This window comes from Xiphophorus couchianus, chromosome 13, assembly GCF_001444195.1.
Source record: "Xiphophorus couchianus chromosome 13, X_couchianus-1.0, whole genome shotgun sequence".
NCBI lineage: Eukaryota > Metazoa > Chordata > Actinopteri > Cyprinodontiformes > Poeciliidae > Xiphophorus > Xiphophorus couchianus.
In genome coordinates this window covers 20,894,251-20,921,205 of record NC_040240.1, presented here as the reverse complement: position 1 = coordinate 20,921,205, position 26,955 = coordinate 20,894,251, and the positions used below count along the sequence as shown (strand labels likewise).

The following is a 26,955-nucleotide window of genomic DNA, read 5'->3' as shown; positions in this document are numbered from 1 at the left end:
TCATTTGTAACTATGACCAGAAGTAAATAAATAGCTACTGCAACATTTTGGTTGCTGTAAAAAAAAAAAGTCATGCGCTAGAGATCAGGTTTATCTGGGATTCCCCTTTCAAAATTTTTTGTCAGCTATACAGATCTCTGTCACCTCTGTGTAAATAGATATGCTTCCATCTGCCCTGAACCTTACTGCAGGTATGCCTGAATTTCCCCTCCGTGGAACAATTTCTATTTCTTCTAACATAATGGTAAAAGAAATCTCTGTTTTATCTGACTTTTTGATCATTTGGTTTGTAGCATACTTCAGAGCTGTTCCAGTTAATAATGTCTGGACAAAGCAGAAAGAAAAAGTAGTTTTCTTGCACTACAAGCGTCTTACTTTATAAGCGTAATACTATTCTTAAACACTGTGAAATTCAATTACCACTCTTTCTGCTGAACCCTGCACAGCTCTTTCCAGTATAGATGGATGTCTGCATGTGGGCACAGCGGGCAGAGCAGCTCACTTGACACACACTGAGTATGAGATGCACAGTCTCTCTTCAGAGTGAATGTCACTGAAATGTAAAAGAGTCTCAGATTTAACATACTTAAATACAGTTACAAGCCAGACAAACATACAAAAGTAGGCTACGTTAAAAATAAGTCCAAAACACATACTTGTTGTTGAGCTGTCATAATAACACAGTAAACCTACAAATGCAGTTGTCAGAACCCTAACCTGATACTTGAAATGCACTTCAGATATTCAGTGTGTTCACTTTGCTGATTACTGGCTACTTTAGGAATATAATAGAGATAAAGGAACAAGGAAGTTATTCGACAGTGTATGTCACCATAAATTGGTTCCAAAAGTCTCACATAGACGAACAAATGTATATTGTCAGAACTTGCGAGTAGGGTGCCACAGACTCAAACCATGCAGGCTTTTTCAGTGGAAATGCTAAGTATTGAGCACAGGTTTAAATGTGTGGAGTAGATATCACAAAGATTTTTACATTTAATAGTTTAATGTTAAAAAACAAAATCACTCGCGCTTCAAAATATAACTGTGTTTTGCTTAATTTAGAAAGTCCTTCTGCACTCTAGAAAAGTTAAACATGTCACCAGAGGAAAGCAAACTTTTAGGAACATTAAAATTCAGTCACACTCAGTATGTACATTTTGAAGTCTATCTTTCTCACTTGCCCCTATATCATCTCTTTCTCATTTTTTCAACCGCTTAGTGTAATAGAAGTTTTCTCCTTCACATCCTTCGTTGTCTCCCAGAGGATATCTATCTCTGTCTGTTTTTCTCTTTCTTGAACTAGCAACCCTTTTATTTTTGATGAATCAGTCTTTCATCACCTGCCATGATCCCTATCGCTTCTGCAGCATATCAAGGACCTGGTTCGTTATTCTCTAGCGTGTGGAGCTAACCGAAAAAGGATTACATACAGTGTAAGCTAAAGCAGGTTGCAAGAGGAAGACGGCATGGAGGCAAGCACATAATTTATGCATAGCTCTTTCAAGGAGTTCCTGTCTTTTTGTTGGGTCAACGAAAGAAGAAAGAGAAAGGAGGGAGGATGTTTTAACAAACCTATATTTTATGTAGCACAGCGAAAATGACAGTGAGATCAGCAAATGCAAGAAAAGCTAAGTTTGGAGAGTAAATATTTTACTAGTTCTTAAAGAAGTTATTAAACCTCCTTCAGCAAGAATAGTTTCTCTAAAAAAAAGTCCCATTGATAGAGTGATTAAATAAGATCAAGTGAAACCTTTTCTTTTTAGTCATTCTCACATCCTTTCATTAGAACGGACTCATGCAGACACCTCATTCTACTACATTTAGTTGCAAGAAAAAAAAGAAGCTATTATTAAGAGCTCAGTTCAACAGGTAGATAACACTTACAGAATTATTTACACAAATCAAACCAAAAATAAAAGATGTACATAAAAATACATCCTTTATTGCAGTAGCATCATTTCACTCTGAAAAAGAAATCATTTGCATAAATGGATTCAGTGGGTGAGACTCAGCCTTCTGCCTGACACATTTGTTGCTTGTTGCATGATATTCTGTATTCTATAGTTTTATTACAAGCACACATTTCTATTTTGAACAGCAATGGTTTTATAGTGCACTTCAAGATTAGGTCCTTCAAGGTTTCAGACAAAACTATCCATCTATTTCCAATGAATGGTTACTGTATGTGAATGTGGCAAAGACATATACCCGTATTATGCTTTCATGTTCCAAAAATCCTTCATCACATTGCATCATTAGGCATGGCATTGAAGTCATAAGGCCCTCGGGATAGAAATGCTTTGTCAATATGTCTTTTCAAAATTACCTTTTGGCCCCATGTTGTACCCATAATTCCATTAATGATGATTCTTCTGGGTATTTCTTCATGATCCATGTTTGAATGGCATGACGAGGCACACAACCATCTTCTCGCGCTCTGTCTCTCTCTCGCTCTGTGTGTGTGCGTAGGGGAATAGTTCAACCTAACGTTTTTATATGAGGCTCTTTATTCTTTGTTTTTTAACAACAAACCACAGTGCAGTGGCATTTAGATGAGGGATAGATGTGGAGCAGAAGGAGCAAAATAAAGAGTTTATAAATAGATGATGAGCATAAAATTTACTTTTACACTCTATAACCAAACTGGGCTCCTGCAGCTGTTTTGATTGTGATGCAAAAAATGTGTCGGTGTGCGGGGGTGTGCGAGTGTGTGTGGGTGGGTGACATCTCAATGATGAATGTGCATGTGTAGTAGATACAGGGGCTGGCAGTTAATGGCATGATGTCTGACTGGTTTGGATAATTACACCAGGAGAAAACATAAGCTAGGATCTCAGAAGAGTAAGTAGGAGGGTGTTCATTTGGGGCTTTTTAATCCCCCCGCCCCCAGCGTCTGCATTAACATTTGCCAGTTCACCTGCAGTAATATTTTATCCCAAAGTTATTAATGCTGGAGCTTCAGCAAAGGAAGATAAATGTAAAGATAGGAGACACTGAGTAATATAGGTTTATTATCACAAGATGATTCACGAGAGAGAAGCTTGAAAAGCACGGGAAAGAACGTTGGTGAATAAAAGATATAACAAAGTTAAATATAACAGAAAATTTGCTAAAAATAGATTGTCAAAGTTTTCTTTCACTTTCAACATGTTAAATAAGCAATATTTTGATACACGCACGCGCGCGTGATTAGTATCGAGTCCGACGCTGTTGTTCCGGGGGGTGGGGGGGGCTTGCACGCAGTACTCCGATGTTGTTTTGTTACTCATTCTGTTGCAAGTTGTCTCAATTTTGACGGGCAAGACGTAACCGGTAAAATCCGGTTTAGGATTTTCAAAATAAAACATCCGGAAGTAGTTCATTATTTCTTGCGCGGCCCGGTACCAATTGGTCCGCGGCCCGGTACCGGTCCGCGGCCCGGTGGTTGGGGACCACTGCTGTACATTATATACATAAGCTAAATTATGGAAAATCAGTGCATATATTAATTTTTTTTTAGCCATTTCATTGGCGACGTACAGACGGGAGCAGAATGCTCCCATAGAATAGCAGCCAGTGCAGTTAGCGAGAGGTTGATCAATCCCAGGTGAGGCTCAGCTCTCTCCTGTTTCACTGTCTGCACGTCCGCGCATTTGACTCGGAAAATGCAAAAATTCAGTGATTTTGAAGAAAAAATAATCAGAATTAGTTAAGCTAAGCTCAGACTCATAAACATGAATTATGTTGAAAATGCACATCTTGTTTTTCTTTTCAAGTTTACCGATGTAGCTCAACAGAGATGTGTAAGACTAATGTACAAAATATATTTTGTTATTTAAATGTAATTATCATTAAAAGAAATAACTCAATGTCATTAAAATGATTGCTGATTAGAAAGATTTAGGCAGTAGTTGTAACATCAAAAAAATCATCTATAATAAACAGTACACATAGAAAAAAAATAGTGCTTGATTTGCCCGGGTAATTTGACTTCAGCATACGTGGACTCATTGTCACGTCTTTGGATCAGACTCATGGTGTTGGTTTAAAGCATGGCTGGAGCAATATCTATAAAGGATGGTTTGTTGTGCTTGAATACTACAAGCATTTAACCAGCTGGTTGGTGCTGAGAGCCTTTACCAATACCATCTGTCCTCTTAGAGTTCTGAGTATTGCCTGCTTTCCTGAAGTGCCTGAGATCAGAAAATATGAATCACTACAAGGATTGCAAGTTTTCTTTGCTTGGTGTTTAGTTTATATAGATAATTTATCAGTTAAGATAATTTTTGTCATTCACATCCATCACCTCTGAAGAACAATGTTTGATGACTATATTGTATTGATATGTTGAATTGTAACAAAAAAAACAGAAAAATGACGAGACCAAAAACATTCCTTCCTGTGTTATCTGTGCTTCCATGTTAGATTTGACCATTCAATTAGCTTGAAAACCATACGTTAACATTCAATTCACTTTTATATGACACTTAAGTTATTAATCAGCATTGAATCTTGAATAGGGAACTCTGTTTAGTATTTCCAGGGCCACTTTAACACTTAGACTATTTTGAGGCCCTTGGTAAGAAGCAAATTTATTATGCAAAAGAAAAAAAGAAGTCTGTCTGAACCTCAAAAAGAGGATAGTTGACTCTTTTTATGAGAGTGGAGGCTACACTGTGAGTGGAGTTGCATACTTAAGAGGATGTGCCAATCTAGTGAAGAACTACAGGAAGATTCTAGGGGAGCTAAAGAATGAGACTGCAGATACAAGTGGCCAGAATGATCTTTCTCTGCAGGGTGGCTGGGCTCTCGTTTAGAGATAGTGAGAAGTTCAGTCATCCAAAAGGGGCTCAAAGTGGATTCCCCTTTTCACCACATCGGGAGAACCCAGTTGAGGTTGTTCAGGCATCTGGCTGGAACGCCTCCTGTGCCGCTGGAGTTCTCTCCATCACATTCAGGGCATATCTCACTGGGAGGAGTCCCAGGACATGCTGGAGCAACTGGTTATCTCAATATGGCAGTGAAAGGTCTATGATCTCAGGCTGTATATGTCCAGATGATGCTCATACAGCCTATTGAGGAAACCTCTGACCAAATTGATGTGATATCCAAGTTGCCTTGCTAAATATAATATTGCCTTTGATCAATCGTTACACATGGATTAAAAGTTCCGTAGTTTGTGACTGTTGGGGTTTATGTAATACAGGATAGTAAAGGTTTATTCAGTAGTTGTTAGCTGACAAAACCTTCACTCTTTATTACCAGCATACTTGGGACAATCAAACAGAGAGCAGTAATCAGCACATCTCCATCAGAGCTGGAGATTCTGGTGACTATTTACCCACTGCCATGCTGCCAAGTAAAATTGCAGCCCTTCTCCTCACTGACATATGTGATTAATGAAGAGCGTCTCGCCATTGACATGCCTGTTTTTTTTCAGGCTCCTTCCCTGTCTACCAGCATTAATGTTAGCACCACTACTTTGGCCTAACACCTTCTCTCAAACTTCTCATTTTCTTTTCCCTGAAAATGTGCTGGCTTTTTACTGGATTATAACTTTTGTTCTATTTGATGCATTCTAAGGTTTGGGAAAAGAATCAACCTCTATACCAATACAATTTCTGGCAAACAAATATAATACATTTGAGGTATTGTTTTTTGTTTTGTTTTGTCTTTTAGGAGATGCCTCATACCTGTGGTACATGACATGTACAGAAATTTGCACAAGCCCAAAGTGACAAAATAATGTATAATTTATTTTATTGGGTTAAAATGTTCATAAATATTTTGAGCTGTTCTAGTGTATAGTATAAATAAATTAATATAAATGCAGCATTAGCAGATATTGCTGTTCAAATGAATGCATGTGTAATGTAGGTACATGTATTCAGGCATGTTCACATGTGTACAAAGGCATAGGTAAGGTGCAAGTAAGAAAATATACAAACTCACTTTTGATCACCCTCTTTTTTCTTTTTTTTTTACATATTCTCCAAATAATGCTAGAGAGTATGAAAGAAGCTATCTCACCTGTAGCTGTGTGTTTAAAGGTTGATTTATTCAAAAGAGAGTTCTCAAGTGGCTAAAACAGAAATAACTTGAAACCTGGGAAGACTGACTCTCGGGTGGCTGTGGCCTTCCAAACCACTTAAATCTTGGGATGATCCAGCTGCCTTTCAAATGAATCCCAATGCACTCAAGTCAAATATTGAGTGATTTAAATATCCCCAGGACAAATCAAGTCTGAATAAATGTGTGTTCTGCAAACCTTTTATATTTTCCCCCAGCAAAAATAAGGCTAACCCAAATCCTTCACATAGTTAGGTGTGTGCTTATTATAATGCATTATTATCTCCTTTCATCAACCATTTTAGCAACAGAGGTTAAGTTCAGAAGCTGTCTGCAGGTCTCATTAAACAGGAATAAGTCACAGTCTGAGTGAGCAGTGAAGAAGTGTGTGTCATTAATTAAGAGGGTTTCCCATCTCCATCTACTTAAAAGGAGTGAAGATGTGTGCTTTAAGAAAAAGCAGAGATTCAGTGGAAGGCTTGTTGTGTGAGTGCTGAGGCGAGCATCAGTGCATGATTTTCTTTTGCTGTGAGAATGTGTGAATGCATATTTGTGTGCGCTTTCCTCTATGTACCTCCTCTAATTAGCCCTGGCTGTAAATATTTAATGCTACAGCAACTTGAAAATGCAAGGTTGTCAGATTGTCATATAGCTCACTTTGCTCAGCAAACCTCTGCATGTATTCATTTGACACACCAGAGTCTGTTTGTTTTCGTCTGACTTCTTTATAGGGGAAGCAATGGAATATTATGCATCAAACACCTCCAAACACAAATGTGTAAATTAATGCTCCACTGTTTGATGAAGTATCAACTCTTTTAAATAAAAACAGACAGCACATGGTTTTGTATATTCAATTTCAGTATTTGTATTCATATTGTGTCTTTGTTATGCAAATCCTGCTTAAATTATGAAGCACATTAAGCAACCCCAGAGGACCAAGGTGCTATAAAGAAGAGTAAATAAAAGAAAATAAAGATGTAACTCAGGAAAAAGGCATATAAATAAAATACATAAGATGCATAAAACATGGCTGGAGCTAGACATGCTACGTGACACTATATGAAGCAAGGGAGGTGAAGAAATGTACATTAAGAGTAGTAGTGAAATTTCAATTTTACGAAAAACATAAGAACATAATAATCTGATGTAATAAACATGAACTGATAAAGTAATGTTTTACCATTATGGAAATGTTCCAACCAACAACCAAGTTTTCAGTCCTGTTTAAAGGAGCCAACAGTTTCTGCACATCTCAGGTTTTATGGGTGTTTGTTCCAGAGCTAAGGACAATCTGAATGCCATTTCTCTTGTTTAGTTCCAGTTCTGGAAACTGAGTGAACAAGGCTCAGATGACCTGATGGGTTTATATAGTTCATATTTGACAAGTAACTCTGAAATAGACTTGAGGCTAGGGACATTCAGTGCCTTACAGACTGATTACAAATAGGGAGTGAGTGCAGAGTACAGAATTTTTATGAGCTGCAGCCGCCTGTGTGAAGACATACCTAAAATTTCTGTATGTCTGGATAATAGAGACTCCTTCACTTTAAAACATGCATGTAAGGTTACCTGTCAATAGAAATCGCTTTGCCATATGTTGGACTGGTTATTCGTTTCCCCACTGACTTCTGGAGACTGGCACAATCCCTTCGATGAGGAAGAAAAATATATAGAAACATCAATGGATGGAGTTTTCTTAAGGCTGTTATTGTCTAGAGTGCATTTCCTGTTTTTTTTTTCTTCCTTGACCATGCTACTATTAGATTATTTATTTTTTTCTGTTTGTGGTCTTTCTGATGTCAGAGATTTTGCTTGCAGAACAGATTTCTCTGCCTTTTTTGTTCCAAGAAAGCCTGAACCAACTCCACAGTAACTCGAGATGCAAATTTAGAGAGTGTGGTGTTATGGTTAAAACATGTAAAATTTGTTCAGAGCTGGTATCAGCAGATTGTGCTCTTTAGCTTCATGAACACCCCATCCAAAGAAAAAAGTCTCTCAATTTATTATAGTGGGGTTGATTTTAAAAAGCTCCAGTCTTCTCCTTTTTTGGTAATTGTTCAACAATTTGTCATACCATTACTCAAACAGCTGAAGAGAAAAAAAAATGTTTTATTCATTTCTTTTGCATTGAGCTTATGAGATCATAAAGAACACTGATCCACATACACTAATTAGGAAAGATTATGACTAGCATGGGTACCTTGGTTTGTGTCTACGGTAGCCCAAATGCAACCAGCTGCAATGCGCTGTATTCTGACAATTTATTAGAACCCGGGATAATGTCTTTGTCTGTGAAAGTGGACCGAATGAACCACATTCATGATACATACATTCATGAGATCACTTCCTTTCCATTCTTGAGCTACATTTGGTAGATACAGACCACTGCAGACTAGAAACGTCCCACAAGGGCAGCAGCTTTGGAGATGCTCTGACCCACTTTCTTGCCATCCCAGTTATGCCCTTACAAACCTACTGAAATTCTTACACTTTGTTTGCAACATTTTTCATGCTTCCAACATCAACTTTAACAGCAAAATGTTAATTTACATTCAAATATACCCTCTACCACCTACTAACAGGTGCCAAAATGAAAAGACAATCACTGCAACTCATTTCACCTTTCAGAGGTCATAATTTTACACCTGATCATCTGTATTGTTTGGTAGAATGTCTTCATGGTAACTGCTTTGCCTACGCCTTGGACGGTCCCTGACATCAAGCTAAAAATCTACATTTACTGCCAAACTGGGAGGCTTTTGCATCCCTACGGGTCGGTCACAAGTCACATCCACAGAGTGTTGGAGATGTGTTGCCAAGGAAACAAAACTGTGCTAGAGGAGAGGGATAAGGAGGCGCAGACAATACAGTGAACTATATGCAGAGTAGAAGCTCATATGCATCATCAAGCCAACGTTACAATGTATGCATAATACGTACATCCTGTACTATATTCACCTCCAGTACTCTGAAAGATTGTCCTCCGGCAGCTCTCACTATTTCATAAAACAAAAAAGAAAGGAATAAATAAGGTGGTGAAACAGAGCTGGTCACATTAATAAAAACAGCATAGAGAAGATAAAAAAACAGACCTCACAGGCAGACAGACAAAAGCTCAGACAGTGATGTAGAGTGACAGTGACAGAAGAGAAGGGAAGGTTTTGGCCATTCGGGTGCCCACCAGCATTTAACACCTCCCCAAGAGACAGGAATGATTCTGTCACTGACAACGGAGAGAGCCATGTTTTAATTTTAGCAACAGCCTGATTAACGTTTTGCCCAAGTTGCTGGCCTTTTTTCATGACTCTTAGCCTCTTGCTTGCGACAGGTTGCCATAGGTCAGACAAATTGGAGGGCAAAACAAAGCCTGCTGTCAATCATTGTTTTATTTCTTGTGTAAAAAAACGAAAGATGGGGACAGAGGCAAGATTGAGACAGATAAAGAGAAGATGATGCATGTTGATGGGGTCTCTTGTTTAACCTCACATTAATTTAATATTTACTATGAAATGTATGATTGCTTAAAAGACGTTAAATCAATATGTATGAGAAAGCTAGTGAATCGGCCTGGACACAATTGGCATTCTAATGCCATTTCGAGCCTTGAATAAAAGCTGGCACAGTGTGGTGAATCAATGATAAATCTGAGAAACTAGAGAAAATATTTTATATATTTTATTAATCAAAAATATGACAATTCTTCTCCTTTGAGTTTTTGTAGCAGAATCCTCAGGTTCTCCAGTCACAAGGGATGGTCTCTTTTCACAAACCCTCCGGTGTTTTCCAAAACAGAAAGTCTTGGAATGTTTAAAATGTACCAAGAACTGAGTTTTGCAATTTAAAATTACCAGTCTTGCTTTTTCTCCAGATAATGAAAGGAAGTTCTGTTTAGTTCACTTGTTCAGCTTGGCTTTTTATCCAATTAGTGCAATTTGGAATATAATTAAAACACTAAATGACCAACACGATTATAGATGAGAATTACTGGGCCTAGTATATCTTCTCTGAAAGAGGAAAAAACATTCAGTTAATAGCAGCATTAATTGCATGTAAAATGTAAATGGAGAGCAGTAGAAAAAAAACAGCATAATTAAAAAGGGATTTTGCAAGTTCGCCAGGAGGTTAAGCCTATGAGTAACTAAATAACTATACCATACTGTATATACTGAACCTATTCACTACTTATAGGTTTTTTGTTGATTGATGGTTTGCTCTTGAATAGGTAGCTTTAGAAATTCCAGTGTGACATCAGCATGAGACTAATACTCTTTCACTATTTTGCTTCAAATATTTTAGTTTTCTTCATCTTATTTAACATGTCTCTCTTTTGGTTGATTCTCAAAATTGAATAAGTAATGAGAAAAGGCAAAGGTAAATACAACTTATCAAAGCATTACTTATCTCTCCTGACACTACTATGTGATGTGGTCTAAGCAAGCAGTCTAAACAAGAAAGGACAAAGTTCAGTGTCAGTTAAGGAATGTGAGTCTCAAAGAAGACATGTTTGCAAAAGGAATCGGTTGAAAGGGTTGAACAAAGCTTTGGTATTGCTAGGCCTTTGCTTTGTCTCTCAGTAGCAAACTTCTGTAATCCCTCTTGTAACGCTTGACTGGATTGCAGGATGCCTTTATTACAGCTGTGTGGCAGGTTTCTTTTTTCCAACCTTTTTTCATTGCCTCATCTGCAGATCTCCATTTAATCTTGAGAGTTGTATATCTTCACTGACTTCAGAGAAGTGTTAAACTTTAGGCACTGCCAAGACAACAGTGTTTTATCGACTTTAATTGACAAGAGGGTGTGGCCATCAGACTTATGAGCACAGACTTGCAGAAGTTCTCCACAGTTTATTGGTAGGATTTTTGAGAACTTTTTCTTTCACATTAGGCTTGGTTTAAAATCCAAAGTTTTGCAATATGGTCTCTGTCCTAGGTCAGAATCACTGCCTTCTTTTATTGAAAATCTTACTATAACATTATTTAATGTAATGACATGCATTGTATTCCAAGTTACACTTCTGCAAAAATCAGACTTAATCTAATCTTACGATGAAAGTTATGATAAAAACAGACTTACAAAAAGATCATAAGCACATCCTTAATTGTCTAGTGAGTTTGTTTTACTGAGATGTCCCACATCTTAATTGCTTGTCTTTATCATTCAATAAATTAAAATATCACTGGAAGTAATTCAGTTTACTAGGAAGAATATGTAATACTGATGATCAGATATTACCAAAATAAAAATAGTGGCACAGGAAATAAGTATTTAGTAAATTCACTAAAACATCTTTAAAAATAAGCAGAAATGTAAATGACATATTTTTCTAGACTTTAGTTAATAATAGGAATAAACCACTTAATCTGCACTTGTATCCTATGCCTTCTTACTCCTCCTCTTCCTCAGGATTTCTTAATTTCATGATCTCTTATTTTCTCAGATACTTAGTTCCTGTCTAATACAATTTTATCACACATAATGTTTTTATGGACTAATTTTCTTTATATTTGTTATGTGTGTATTACGCGGGTTACTGCAGACATTCATTGTGAATTTTATGTGAACTGGCCCATCAGAAACACATTTTCTAATAAAATTACTAATTTGCCTTGCTATACATGAGTGGATGAGTGCAAGCATAGCATATATTTAATGTGATGTTTTTAAATTTATTTTCATGGGACACTAGCAGATCAAGCAGCATTCGTCAATGTCTTTACATTTCTTGTTTTTGCAATATACACTAGAACAGTAGTCAATATTGAGTGAAATCATCGTGCTTGTGTACCGAAAGAGGTACAAACAACAACAAAAAATTCAATCAGTTATTGTCTTCTTCTTCACATAAAGAAAAAATCTTATGTGGCAAAATTGGTTCATTAAGCTCAGGACTCTATTGTAGTTTCAAGTAAATGAAACAGTAAAAATCCACAGTAGGCAGTAAAAAATAAGACTTGGGTTGGCTTTTCAGTAAATTGAGTTTAAATGTTTTTCCTGCTGTACTTCAATCTATTTTTCACCTGTGTGAAACTAAAAAAGCATCTATCATGTTGAGCATTTTTATATGATTTTATGTGCCATTGTTGAATGTTGATGATCTCTGCAGGTCAACACACAACACAATTCAAAACCTTTACCGTCTTTTTTGGCCTGTCATTTTCCAGCCCCGTTTTGTACAGAAGCTGCAGAAGAGCCAGGTCTGTCACATAACCAGAGTGGAATTTATATTCAGAAATGTGTGCAGTAAGGTCCTTTTCAGACACAAGGCAATTGGTGCACTTTTGAAGAGTGTTGTTAGTGAGCCTGCACAGAAGCAGACTTGGCTTTGGAGGGCCTTCCAACCCCCTCCCACTTAGGGCTAATTGGTTTAGAGTGCAGCTTAATGTGGCAGACCCTCAAAGTGAATGGACTGAGAGTGAACTAGAGGAGGGTGAATGGGGTTGGATTGGAATTGGTCCAATGTCTCTAGACCAGGGGTGGGCAATCCTGGTCCTCGAGGGCCGGTGTCCTGCAACTCTTATATGTCTCCCTGGTCCAACACACTTGAATCCAATAGTTGAATCACCTCTTAAGTGCAGTCAAGTTCTCCAGAGTCCTGTTAATGACCTCATTATTTGACTCAGGTGTGTTGGAGTAGAGATACATCTAAAAGCTGCAGGAGACCGGCCCTCGAGGACCAGGATTGCCCACCCCTGCTCTAGACCCACTCAAGAAGCACTATAATAATATAAAGACCAGAAGCAGAACATCAGGCTTGACTGATCACAAACATACATAATTTCATATAGTTGACTCATTACATACCACTTGTGTCAGCCGTTCTCATTAAGACCCAGTGAGTTAAAATCTCCTAAAAGGCAGATACCAAATAGTTGTGGATTTGTACTTGATCTGTGCACTGTGAGATATAAAATTATGGCTATTAAAGTTAAGAAAATGGCTATTAAACATAACATGAATGAACAAATTTTAGGCGAATTAACAGCTAGAAAGAAACTTGAACCCACGGTTGAATTCATTTTGGTGGCAGACTCCCACCTCCACAGTGTGGGACCTGTTGGCATTTCCTGTGTTTCATCTCCGCTGACACTCCTCCAGAGGTTGATTTCTCCTCTCTGTTGGTGTTAGCCTGCAGAGGAGCTGAAGTCACAGAGGATACTGAACCTTGTAGGTGTGAACGATCCCACAGGAGACAAACCTTCTGTTCATCACTCTGCTCTTCCTTTTCACACTCGAGCTTTATTTCATTTTCTCCACCTCGCTCTTTTTTTCCCCCCCATCATGTCTGTTCTTTGCTTCTTCCTCTGCTGCAGTGCTGGAAAGCTTCCAATAATTCAACAATGTTTTTTATTAACTAGAGGCTGATATATTATTCTCTTTGACTCATAGTTATGTTTGTGTTTTTTTCTGCTGAATTTAATTTCTCATTTCTTTTCGTTCTTGAAATGAAAAGCTGTGGCTATCTCGTCAGTTAAACTCTTTTAACAAGGTCATTTTTTAAAAGACATAACAACAGTAACACCAAAAGAGAAAAAGAAAATCCACTTTTTCATGTCGAGAGCCATTAATGAGATTTCTCAAATTGTTTGATATTGAATGTAACTTAGACTTTGCCTTGGATGGTTTGACATCAGCTTTGTCTTTGAAAGTCTGACCAATTTCTCTGGTTGTCAGACAGGAAACATCACACCTGTCTTCTTGGGTCCAATCAGCGACATCTTAACTCAGTCACCGCCTCCATAACCCCTGCTTCATTTAAGGATATTTTCAGTTCATCCCACATCTCCAAAGCCTCAGCCTCGTTATATGAGCTCTTCGCTCACTTTCTCCTGCCAAAATTATGGAGGTTATGGAGGTCCCTGGAGGGTAAGCCTCCCTCATGTCCTGCTTCTCATCTTGGTTATCTGTTAAGCACAAATTTGTTCCTTAAGGACCCCTCTGAGTTTCTTGCTCCTAATAAGGGCATCAAAAATATTTCTCCTCTAGTACTTGTAGTGACAAGGTGGTCAAGGAGCACAAGTTTCTGTTTCAGATGTGGAGACACTCAATGATTGGTCTCCTCAACTTCCTGTTCCTTTACCCAAATTAGGGAACCAGGTTTACCTTTTCCTGTTTGTCATTCCTGTCTATACCAATGGCTGTCAGAACAACCTTCAAGTGATTAACCATGTCTGCAACAAGGAGCTGGAGGTAGATTTGTCCCCTCAAGTCAGTTGATACCACTCTAACTGTTCAGTCCTGTTCAGTCATCCATCAGGCCTCCCAAACTTTGTTCCTCCATGAGACAGTGTCCAGATCCCCAGCATGTCCGCAGCTGTTCCACCGAGGTTGAACTGACCAGGTTTTCTGGACTAGAGAGGCAAAACCACAGCCTGCTTCTAATTTCAAAAACTGAAGGCAAAATATTGCTGTTGTCTATGGTTGCCCTTGTCTTGTCCTTGACAACTACAATTTTGCAACTTTTTGAAAAATTCCTTCTCCAACATATCTGAATCACCTGAGTGTTTCATTACAAGGCCTCCACAGAGCTGAGTGACATGCTGATGAGAGGATTTAGATGTGTTAGACGTATTTATGCAAAAGTTGCTAGATAATAGTTTGGACACACATGCTATAGAACAATTGAAAAATGCTTTTTGTACTTCTAAAGAACCTGGTCAGTAAAAGCTCCAGTGATCCTTAACATGATCAAATAACACTGAGTAGAATCCTTAATGTCTGTCATTTTTTTCCGAGCGGTCCAGCAGTCGTCAATAATTTGAAAAAAGTCAAACTCCAGTTTTACATAAATGTTTTTAATAATCTGATAAGTTGTAGATATGATTTTATGTTACATGAGAAAGAAGTGTAATGTTTAAAATAAAATAAAAACAATTTTAGATCAAAGAAAACTAGTTTGCACTGAACAGAAATATCAGAAGGTCAAAGCAATTATTAATGCAAAACAAAACATCTTCTGTTTTCATTGATCTTTCAAGAATACATTTACAAAACTGTTGTGTCACTGAGAGCGTTGTGTTTCCTGAGACAGACACGATTAGCAGAGATTTACACACTACTATACATTCTTGCTCCAAGTGTGCAGGCAGATGAGTTTTCACAACCAAAATCCTTCTTATTCTTTTTGTTTTGTGTCCTGAATCTGGAGTTCTCAAAGAGGATTTCTGACAACACATTCAATGCACTTCAACCTACTTTTCTTTTTCTCTTGTACAGTCTGCAGAAACTATGCCACATACACAGTGGTGCTTGCAGTGATACAGATTCTGTTCAAAGCTCTCCAATTTCCATTTTTACATTGTTGTTTTTATGAAGAGAAGAAGTCTTATCTCCTCCACATCATGGACTTCTTCTACATAACTGTTTCAGCTCGAGATGCATTTTCTCTCCTGTTATCTTTTGTCTATCAATCTACTTCTCTTTTCATTTTGGCTTATTTTTGTCTCTGCTGTCATTCGTCCCGAATATCTTTTTCTCTCAATCTTGTTACATTGTTTGGTGAAGGTCAGCATTTGACATTGAAGCATGTGCTCTCCACAAACGCACAGCAGAGTTGAGATTTGGTTGTCTGAGTCATTTTTCTCTCTCAGAAGAGAGAATTGAGTAAGAATTTAATCCTTTGGTAAAGCAGAGTCTCTGTTCTCTGCAAAGACTTGAGAGACTGAAGCCCAAATCAGGCTTGGACCATTTCCTGAATATTCTGCCACAGCTCTTTTGCATGAACCTGGTTATAATCTTGAACTGTGACACTATGTTAGCTGATTAATTACACTGCGAGTGTTTCAGATTATGTATGAACTTTTGAGCATATAATCCCTGTTCTCTACAACTACATGACTGGATCACAGCAAATTTGGAAAACTTGGTTTCAGTGTGATAGCACAGCATGAAAAGAATCTAGTTGAAGGGGTTTGTGTGCAGAGCCCTGAACCCCATCCAGCATGCCATTTTACACCATGATTTGCACATCTGTGGCATTGTTTTCAAGAATTAAGTAATAAGAAATCATGCACAAAAACTACAAAATCCTCCACCTGGAGCAACATTCTCCAGTGATCAGCCAGCAGTAGCCAGAATAATAATGGCTAATAACGACTCGTCATTATTTTGACTGATGACACTGCCTCTGAGTACAACAGCTGACACTTATGACGAAGACGGAAGTATAATTGAAACATGTGAGGTATGTCTGAAGAGACAAAGTAAACTACGCATCTAGTAAAATAAACTCTAAGACTTTGTTGCATATAGACACAATGAGTTTTATTGCAAGAAAATTGGAATTCATAAGCCAACCAGCCATGACTTTCAAGAGTTTAAAAAGTCACACATATCGCTGCACAAGACTAAATACAATTTTGGGTTTTAATCTGAGTATAGAATCTAAACAGCAAATTAAGATGTTAAAAAATACTTTAGTCTCCCAGCAACCAGCACATCTAAGCCCTGGGACAATTTGGGGTTGCTGTGTTTCTCTCTAGCTGAAATCTGTACTGCGTGGTAGCCCTGATCATATCTCTCGACAACTGGGTAACTCTTACTCTATGATGTGCAAGCAGGAGCTCTCTGCAATCTTACTATGCACAAGGCCTGGCTACTTATTGACTTTGCAGTGCAGTCTGAATTCAAATTTAAAGAGGCTTCTTTGGTAGTATTTTATCCAACAAATGTACAGGAGGGAAAATACACTTAGTACCACTACCTTCCAGGTAAAAGGCTGTAAGCCAAAACAGCATGCAGGGATGACATATCACTTTATCTTGCAGGCTCTGATGGGGGAAAAAAGTTTCTGATAAGTAGGACTTTCAAGATGAATAGGCTAATTCATTATTTTTGACTGGGCCCCAGATGTTAACGTCACACATCATGAGTAAGAGTGAGCTGCCAGCTGTCTTCTGTACAGGTGAAATTGATTAATGTTGTTTCTTTTTGCCTGTGATTTGTTGCTGTCAGTTTCAGAGATTCTATGCAAAACATTTGGAGTGCCTTGAGAGAAAATTTGCATTTCCTCTAGGTGTGGTATTCCCATCAATGATGATTAGTGCTGGAAGACATAAATACCTGCAGCTCATTTTCTGACAGATAGAAGCTGATCAAACATTACCCAATAGACCGTGTTGGACAGTTTTTTTTACTTGTGTCAAACAGATCCTGGTAAAATAAATTATGCCTGTGTGCTTTAAAAATATAATTGAGGTCATCCCTATTTTCTTTATAGTTTCTTTATGCCACGAAAAGACCACAATGGGGCAAAAGGAGTCAGACAAATGGATAAATATATTTTTGTTCCTGCTTCTTCCTCTCACCTCTCCTATTTTGTCCTCACCTCTCCCTCCTTTCTCACTCAGCTAAGTTCCTGCACACCTTCACATAAGCCTTGCCTCAGAAATTAGAGTCTAATTGACTCTCTAATTTCTACTCTCCATTTCTTCCCACGTACATCCTTTCATTTTCCAACTCCTCTATATTTGCTGACAGTGGAGTTGGTAGTTTTCCCTGCTGGCTTGCCTCCGGAGATTTCACCCGGTCGGTCCAAGTCTCCCAGGGACAAAGGAGACCCAGAGGTCAATCCATCACCTTCACACTGCTGCACAGGCCCTTCCACTCATCTGCTTATGTGTGTCTTTGTCTAGTCATCAGTTTGTCATTGTTTGTCCATCATATTCATAGATTTTTCTGTGCTTTAAAAAAAAAAAAACATCAGCAAAGCCATTTAAAATGAGCGAAAGCTATTTTTTGATCTCCAAGATATATTTAATATTTGCAAAATAGCAAAACAGATTTAGCAAATTTTGATATTTGCAAATTATGATAATTTAAAGATCAAAACATTTTCATTCAAACAACTCCTACAGCAAAAAGCAAAAAATCTTGACACTGTAACGTTTTTACCCAGAAATGTTTCCTATAAAGGAGACAGTTCTTTTCACATACAGTATGTATGGAATTATGTATATGAAATCTCCTACTTCACCTGACAGTCTTGACAGTTACATCTAAAGGGGGTATTATGCAAAATATACTTTTTTGAGCTTTTTGCATTGTCATTCCCTCATCTAAAACACACAAAGTGTTGCTTTGAATCTTAAATGCATGTTTTATAAATTCTTGAATCTTCTGTGGCAGCCATTGAGGAGTGCCTTAATGCCTGCTCATACAATGTGCCATCTATGTACCCAAAGCTTCGCCTTGGAGCTTCAGTCCCAAGCCGAGCTCCTGACTCGCAAACAAACTATTTCTCAGTACGATGCTCCTAAGAAGGATTGTAAACAGCATCATGGAGGAACATTGTTGTGATAGTTTGCTAAAACGGCAAGTGTTTCAGCTTCTTAAAGAGACAGAGAACAATTTCAAGGCATCATATGTGGCTATTATGAGATGTTAAAATGTTTTTACCATTATTTTATACAACATTTTCATAACAACTAAAGGTAGCAAGAGGAGTATTCACACCAGCCCTGTTTAGTCCGTTTTAACCAATGTCTAATTCATTGCCCTAGAATGTCGAGTTTGTTTGGACAGCTGTGATTGTGTAATCAAGCTCTGAATCAGAACAAAAGAGTGAACTCTGGTCCTCGTGATTGACGTGAACTCTGGCGTAGTCCCAATACATAATACCAAGTAGACTGTAGACTGCTCCAAAAGCAGGAAGTGGACTAAAGCATAGGGAATTCTAGGTAAATAAAACGTAGACAACACATGAGTCAAGCATTTGCGGGAGAAATAGCTTGTGCTGATCCCATTGCTGAATGTTGCTTTTATATATGACGTTTATATTTCATGAGGAAGGAAATTGCAGTCAGTGTCTTGTTTGGAGGTTTCTTGTTCTTTCCTTTAGTGGTTCTTGGTTCAACACGACCACAGGCAAAGGGGAAAACAAGTTGGTCATAGGGTTTGGTTCATTTGACACTGTAGTGTGAAAACAAAAACATTCCAGCTAAAAATGTTGCAAATATTGCAATTTTGCTCTTTAACCGAGTCTACTGGACTGTTAGGTGTAAAAACACCCACAGTCCCTTGATGCATTGCATTCTCTTTTTCTGGCTTGGTAGTTATTACATAGCAAATACTAACTGATCTAATATGATCTAAATTTACTAATTTACTAATGTCAGAAGTATTAGTTTATGATGAATACATTTTTCTAAAAACAGAATAAAAAGTAAAAAAAAAAAACACCTAACTTAATTAGTCATGGCTTAAGATCGTTAAAGCTAAAATCAACAGCAGGAGTGGATTTGAAAAACACAATAAAACTCTACATGCAAACGGGATCTATAAATCTCTAAAAGATTAGGGTGCCTAATCAGTATAATATCAGGTGGCCTCTTCACTGCATCCACCACGCTCTTTGAAAATGGCACTAGATTGTTTTTTAATAACACAAACAACCTGAAAATCTCTTGGATGAACAGACTTAATGTCAACACAAATTGCACCTGAATCACTAATCAGCTACCCGATTGCACAAATGTAATTTAATCTTGAGTTACTGACCTTTTTGTTTGATTCAGAATGGGTATAAATTTGATTATCTGGTGTGCATCTGATGCTGAAACTAATTCTTATCTCTGAGCATCAAATACTGCAGTTTAATCACAACCAACAGTTAAGAAACAGCCTCAAAAGGCATCTGTAGCTCTGAAGGGAGAGGAGTCATTACCCCTCAGGATTTGTAGTCTGAACCCAGATCTGTTTGTACATGCCATATTCCTCTGACTCATTAGTATGCCTTTATGGTGTAATATACTTGGATTTATGTAGTGCTACCTGGGTGTAATTTCTTGTTAATTAGTAAAGAAGTACAAATAAGGTAAAAAGGGATAGAAGGTAAGGGATGTCAGTATAGAATGCCAAAAAGTTAATGGGGTTTGCTTGGGTTATTTATTTGTTTATATTTACAATTTTACAAGGGAATAAACTAAATTACATAACAATATTAAATATGATAAAATGTTCTTACTGCTCTTGATCACGATCCATAAATGTTAAAGGTAGATTATTTTACAGCTTACTGAGGTTAACCCTCGTTTTAGCCACTAGCAAATATTACCTTGGACTCATCACTTCAAATCCTACATTAGGTCTGAATAAGACCTTTTTCAAAAAGCTGTTCCAACCAGTAACCAAACTAGAGGTACCACATACTTAAAACTTGTAAATAAGGTTCTGTATGAGGAGTGACAGAATAGGGAATAGATATTTTTTAACCTTGAAATGATCGTTTCCAGATCTTGATCTAATCCAGAGATGCAACAAACTGTCTGAAACTGATGCAGTTATGATTCAGATCATTCAGCTTTGTGGATTTTGCTTCATTGTCAGTCCAAATTTAACCTTTCTCCTTTGAAAGCCAAAATGTCAACAGTAGGATGAGTGACAAATTAAAGGGAAGCCTGAAACATCAAATCCCTTAATAAGGGAATCTGACAGCTGTTATGTGGTGTGAGACATTTTGCTGGCATGTTTTGTACCCGCTTGTCATTTTAGAGGGATGGGTCACTGCAAATCAATGCAAACAAGTTCTGACTGATTACTGCCATTGTTGAAGAAAATTATTCTGGTATGTTGATTTCTGGTTGGGGTTTCTTTAGGCATATTTCAACAACAGAAACTTTCGCCAAGAACCAGTGTAGTTTCCTTGGGCTTTTACTTAAATTACCCTTTCAAGTTCCAGTGTATACACTGTATTGTAGCCAGAAAAGGGCACTTGTGGGAAGGTAGTACTTTTTTATTTAATTGGAGCTTTTGGGGTCTCATAAGTAAAACACATTTCTAGAAAATTACTGTTCATACATAGAATTCCAGTTAGTGTCCCAGCTTTGTATAATGTCTCTAAGTTGGGATGAAGGATATAAAATGAGAAATATTTTTACTGAGTCTAGAAAGGGTATGTTCAGAATAAGATTACTTAAACATATTCTGACTAAAACCATTTGGCGCTTTATTAACTCTCAATGAGAGCCCTGATAGTCAAATAATATTTATTTCAGTTGTTCGGAAAGTGAGTCGCTCTGACGTCAGGTGGAGCATTTGGCATGCCGAGGTGACAGGATCATAGTTATTGCTAACAGAGCGTCTGCATGGGATTGAGTGATAGTATTAAGTCAATACTATAACATTTGAGTGTCATGTGGGTCAATTTGTAGTATATATACAAAGCATATGTGTTTTATACATTTTATGTTATGGTGACAATGCGACTACAGTTAAATTTAGATAAACACATTGAGAGTGATGCTCCACGTTTCAAGGAAATCAGGAATCGTACTGTGAAGACAGTGCAGAATATATCCAAACAGAGGTTCAGTCCACTTTGCGATATAATCGGATTTCTTTACTCCGTAGTATTTATGTAGTCAAACTTTAACCTCTTTGACTGTAAGAAAAGATCAGTGAGTCAGTATGTTCAAGACAGAAATTTAAGTGAAATAATAAATGTACTGTCTGTGACTGTTTATATTATTGTGAAGAATTTATATACTTCAAAGAAGCAAAAGGAAAAAAAAACAAAGATAAAAGCTTTAGCTGTATGTCTGAAATATAAACATTTCGAAAGATGTATGCTATATGTTGGTTTCTCTTTCCATTCATTTTCCTTTATTATGAGCATCACAAAACTGTGATTTTTCTTCTTTTTTTAAAAATAAAACAATAAACCCTGGTTGGGTGGATGGATAGATATTTATTTCCATATGTTTATTTTTTAGGAGTGATTGATGTTACGTGCAGAGATCAAACTTCCCTCTTCCTTCTCTGCTGTTTTCAGAGGAAGAAATGTGTTGCATGTCAACAGCTAAATGAGAGGATTACCATGTCATTATACTGGTTTGAGTCAGCAACACTGCGCTTCATGATGCCATTGCTGCAAAACAAAATCTTCTTATCCCCTGAAGGAAAAGAAAGCTAATATCCTATATTTAGGTGAGCATTAAGGCCCATTACCCCACAGATGGGGTGCTTAATTCGAAGAACTCTTCTTTTGTTGGGTGAAAGCCCTTTTTTCCCTTTTTATTTTGTTCTTCTGTTACACTGACTGCATCTGATCAGATCATGGAAGCATTATGACCTAACCTGTCACATAAATGATGTTTAACTATCACAAATGCCTAACAACAAATTGGGTTTGAAAAAAGAAAAAGACATGAAGATTAGGGAAGACACATTAGGGAGATTATTTACCATATTTAGCCAGATCCAGTTGTATAAACACCTGATAAATCTGCAGCTTGCTGCTGAAATCTCAGTCATAGAAACATTATTTTTGGTCGTTCTTTAAAGTAAAGTTTTACAACTTACCAGAATACATATTTATCTTCTATAATAAGAGCTGCAAAGTCTACTGTGTTATAATTGAACAGTGAGGTAAGAGTGGCTCACTACCGCAGCAGAAAATTTTAATTTACAATTTAACATTTATGCTACTTCTGTGATGATAATTTAGGTTTCTCGAATATTTAGAAACTTGTTTTAATTTTTTTTTTGGTTTTCCTTATATTTAAGGCATATGTTCTGTTTGACATAGAGATAAATATTCTGCTCTGCGACGTTTGATTTCTACAGCATTTTTTTGTCTTGAATGAAGGAAAAGTGTGTGAGCTGTGGGAGCCAAAACAGAACCCATGTATTCTTTGTAATTGATGTTGAGCTGCACTGATTGATTCAATACTACCATCCAATAATCTTGTTTTTATCAACCATTATGAAGAGCCTGCAATGGACAGAAGAATAGTTTTGTTACTACTCTTCAGTCACAACTCAATTGTTTAATTTAAAAGCTAAAAATTGGTGTTTTTACACACAAAGAGGACAGAAATGTGTCTATGAAGATAGCTGGAGTCTCACCATGTGTTAAATTAATGTGGATCTGCACAGCATAGATAGTAAAATTTTTGGTCTAATCATTTGATAATGTGCAGGATGTTTCCATATTTATTAAACTCGTGTCTGTTACGTGCTTTGCCTTATGTGGTGCAGTCTAAGAATGACAAATTGGCAAGTTTAGGTTGGTCTATTTTCCCATTTCAACCTTTTATTTTTTTAACACCTAGTAGTTCTTATAGGCCACCTAAAAAGTGTTTTTTTAGATTCACCAACATACACAAAAAGCTAAAAAAAAACAACCATGTGATAACTTTGGGAGATTTATTTAGAAAACAAAGGATTGTGCTATAGCAACTGTGTTACAGATAAGTACGTTTTAGCAAAACAAATATGTAATACTCCTGTTGCATTCAGGAACGTAGGCATGTCTTGGAGTTTGCATGAGAGACTAAAACCACTGTACATGCAGGTCATATGCGGTTCCCTGAGAGTATGTGTGCAGGAACGTTTGCTGTATGATATATTCCAGAAAACTCAGGTGCAGTGAAGTGTTTCGTCATTGTGTTATTGCATATATTAAACATAAATCAAACTGGCTTTGTTCATTAACTTTCTCTTCCACAATATTTTGAGAATATAAGTTTGGTCTTTATTGCAGATGCTGTGACCCACACCATCTTCACTTGTGAAGTTGATGAAGTGAGGCTTTAAAGCCTAATGCCTTGGTGCGCTCTATGTAAATTGCTGTGAATATGTGTCAGCTAAATGTCTCCAATGTAAAATGAGATTGGATTGAAAACAACTAATAGAGCTGCGCCTGTGATTAGCCTCGGAGCTGCTGCAGCGAGCTGTGGTGCTGGTTTATATCAGCAGGGTCCCGCTGGCTCTGTTTGCCTGCTGACATGATAGCGTTTCCTACAGGAAATACCCTAATTAATTGTTGTCATTATGTGTGTTTTTTCTCCTACCTGCAGTCAGTTCTCATTTCCTGTCACCACTCACATCACATCTCTGTCTGCTCTATTTTCATCGCTTAGACCACCATCCATTTTTGTTTTTAATTTCTAACTGTCTCTGCATGATTGTAAAACTTCCCTAGTTCCTCTTCGAATTGGTATTTTCCTCAGCTACTCATCTCTTTTATTCGTCCTTTGAAATTATAAAAATTCTTGCAGTGGATGTTGGGAAACATCAGGTTTATTTTGGAGGCAAAGCTGTTTGGAACTTCAACAAAATCAGTGCCTGGTGGCTCCCACAGAAGAAAAAGAGTGGGATTTCTTTTCAGCACCGTTGAGACATTCAATGAACTCAGATGGAAAATCAGTCAAGATATTTTTTGCATTTCCTCTGTCTTGCTGCAGTTGGTTTAAACTGAACACTTGAAATAAATATCTAGTTGTCTAGTGTTGTAGTTTTGCTCTTGTGATTTTGCATCTTTCAGCATTTTTAAATTAGATTAAGAGATTTTCTGTTTGTATAGTTTTGTAAATTTTTTGCTGCAGAAAAGAGGCAGCAATCTTTGACTAGCTCTTTGATCAATTCAATCAATAAAGGCTTCTATCTGACAAAATAATAGTACTTTAGCCCAGAATTTGAAAGTTGTTTTTGTGGCATCATTATGGCTACACAATGGAGAAAATTAAACCTTGACAGAGAGCAAGATGAGAAGTGTTAATAATAATAATAATAATCATCATCATCAATAGGGAATTGGCTACATTATGAAGTGGCTGTCTTTTGCTGCAGAGGGAACAGCTATGCTTTGACAAATTGCACCGTGAGGAACATTACCTGGAAATATTGAAGCAACATCTTAATACATTAACGGGGAAATTAATGCTTAGGCACAACTAGGTCCTCCAATTGACCCTAAGCATTATGTCAGCTAAGTTACAAAGTGGCCTAAGAAAAATAAAATCAATATTTTGGAGTGAACATTACAAAGTCCGAATCTCTGTCTCAACAAAAAGTTTGTGCAAATCTGATTCTTTTAGACTCTATTAGAAATGGGCAATTACTTCAGAAAATCACACGGAGGATCCCATAGAAGGATACCCAAACATTTGACCCAAGTTATTATTTTTTAGATCAAATATTACCAGAAGTCAAACAGATATATTTAAATTCCTATCTTTGAAGAAAATTATCAAACAACTTTTTGTCCTGGCACTTAGCAAAGAGAAATGATAAAACTAAAAACCTTCATCTGGCTTAATGTCAGATAGAGAGAAAAACTGTTATGTATTATTATGTGCAAAAAAACCCAACAACTATCAACTGTGTGTTTTCCATTTTGACAATTTTTTACACCTTTTTTCCATTTTATCACCATTATCTGACATATAGTATAACTTATTTTTGTGAGTCAGGCTTGTGTGAAGTTTTCGACCGGATTCCTAGCAGCAAACATCCTTGTTAATAACCAACTCTGTTAAATAAAGTGGGTGACATCATTGCTTAAATAATACGTGACATGCCACAGTGCTAGCATATATGATATATATGAGTAATCAGTAGTAATGGCGCTTCCATTTGTCTTGAAGGTGGCGGTACAGGCAGCCAGCAGACCATTCTCCATGAGGAGCAGTGGAAGATGCCGGCTCTGCCAGCACTGCTGCTGTCGATTTATGTTGTCGTCCTGCTGCTGACTATGGCACCTCTCTTCTTCAGCCAGGCCAACACCCTATCTGCTGTCCGGATGGGTGAGTACAGCAACAAATGTTTGGTTTCAATAATGTCTTTATGCAAGCGGAACCTTTGAACAAAACTCTCCTCACTGCTAATTATTCAATCACAATTTTACATAAAAGGTCATAACTTTACTGATCACTCTTTATTGAGATGTATGCACAGAAATTCTTACTTTCTGTTTGAAGAAAGAACTTAGGGTTTATAGTTTGGAAAAGATTTATTGTTTTTATGTCAAATTAAAAGGTGGGATTGAATAGTAAGGTGTACTAGCAGTTAATAGGAGATTTCAGATGCAAGTGGTTAAACACTGTCTGGAGGTTGCATTGTTGTATGATCCAGCAAAACATGAGGAAAGATGTGGTATTAAAAATGGGCAATTTATATCTTGTTGCTTAAATATGTGACAATCTGCATCATTGCATGCCTCTAAGGGTTTAATTAACAATGGGCACTGACTAAACCTGTTAAAAAGCATTCTTCTGGGGGTACCGTGAAATACTGGTCCTGTGTGTTTGTGTCAGTGGTGCAATGCTTTGATGGCATCTCTTTTGGTAATTCATTTGAGAGGTTTGCACTGGTAAAATCACCTAGGACAAAAGGGAAAGCATCTGGGTGTTTTTATCCATGTCTGTCGTCAGCTTAGCTGGCTGTTGTTCATCTTTTGATGTGTAGGCATGTGGTGGTTTCCAGGACATGAAAGTACAGGTAAACGCCAGAACAACTGAGAACCCTCTGTGAATAAAAGGGTTTAGAGAATATTCGAAATGTTTGCAGGTTAAATGTCTCCTGTAACACTGCTGCATGAGAATATACAGAAAAAAAATATCAAATCAATCTGATATAAGGGCTGCACAGTGGCACAGTAGGTAGCACTGTTGCCTTGCAGCAAGATGGTCCTGGGTTCGATTCCCGGCCCAGGGTCTTTTTGCATGTTCTCCCTATGCGTGGGTTCTCTCTGGGTACTCCGGCTTCCTCCCACAGTCCAAAAACATGACTGTCAGGTTAATTGGTCTCTCTAAATTCTCCCTAGGTGTGAGTGTGTGTGTGTATGGTTGCCTGTCTCTGTGTTGCCCTGCAACAGACTGGCGATCTGTCCAGGGTGTACCCCGCCGCTCGCCCGAAATATTCGCTGAAGATAGACACCGGCACCCCTCCCAACCCCACTAGGGACAAGGGTGTTAGAAAATGGATGGAATCTAATATAAAGCGATCACATAGCCAGATTCAAATTCTGGATTCAGTCTCAAGTCATCATTTTTAGACATTTTCGTTAGTTTTAATTCCAGGTCGACTTTCTATTAAAAAAGCACAGAATTGGCTGAATGGTGGGAAATGACGGAATGTACTGATCGGGGGAAAGGGACACTCTGCAGTTATTGTAGATCTAAA

The 26,955-nt window shown here is 37.5% G+C and overlaps 1 protein-coding gene across 1 annotated transcript in view; it reads left to right on the top strand.

The window, feature by feature from the left end:
• Positions 1-26,955, top strand: part of LOC114156524 (glutamate receptor ionotropic, kainate 5-like) — a 198,607-nt gene that overhangs the window by 86,369 nt on the left and 85,283 nt on the right. Inside the window, exon 3 of the mRNA XM_028037016.1 lies at positions 25,419-25,577. Coding sequence (XP_027892817.1) covers positions 25,469-25,577 — 109 coding nt within the window. The 5' untranslated portion in view covers positions 25,419-25,468. The remainder of the gene's footprint in view (positions 1-25,418; positions 25,578-26,955) is intronic.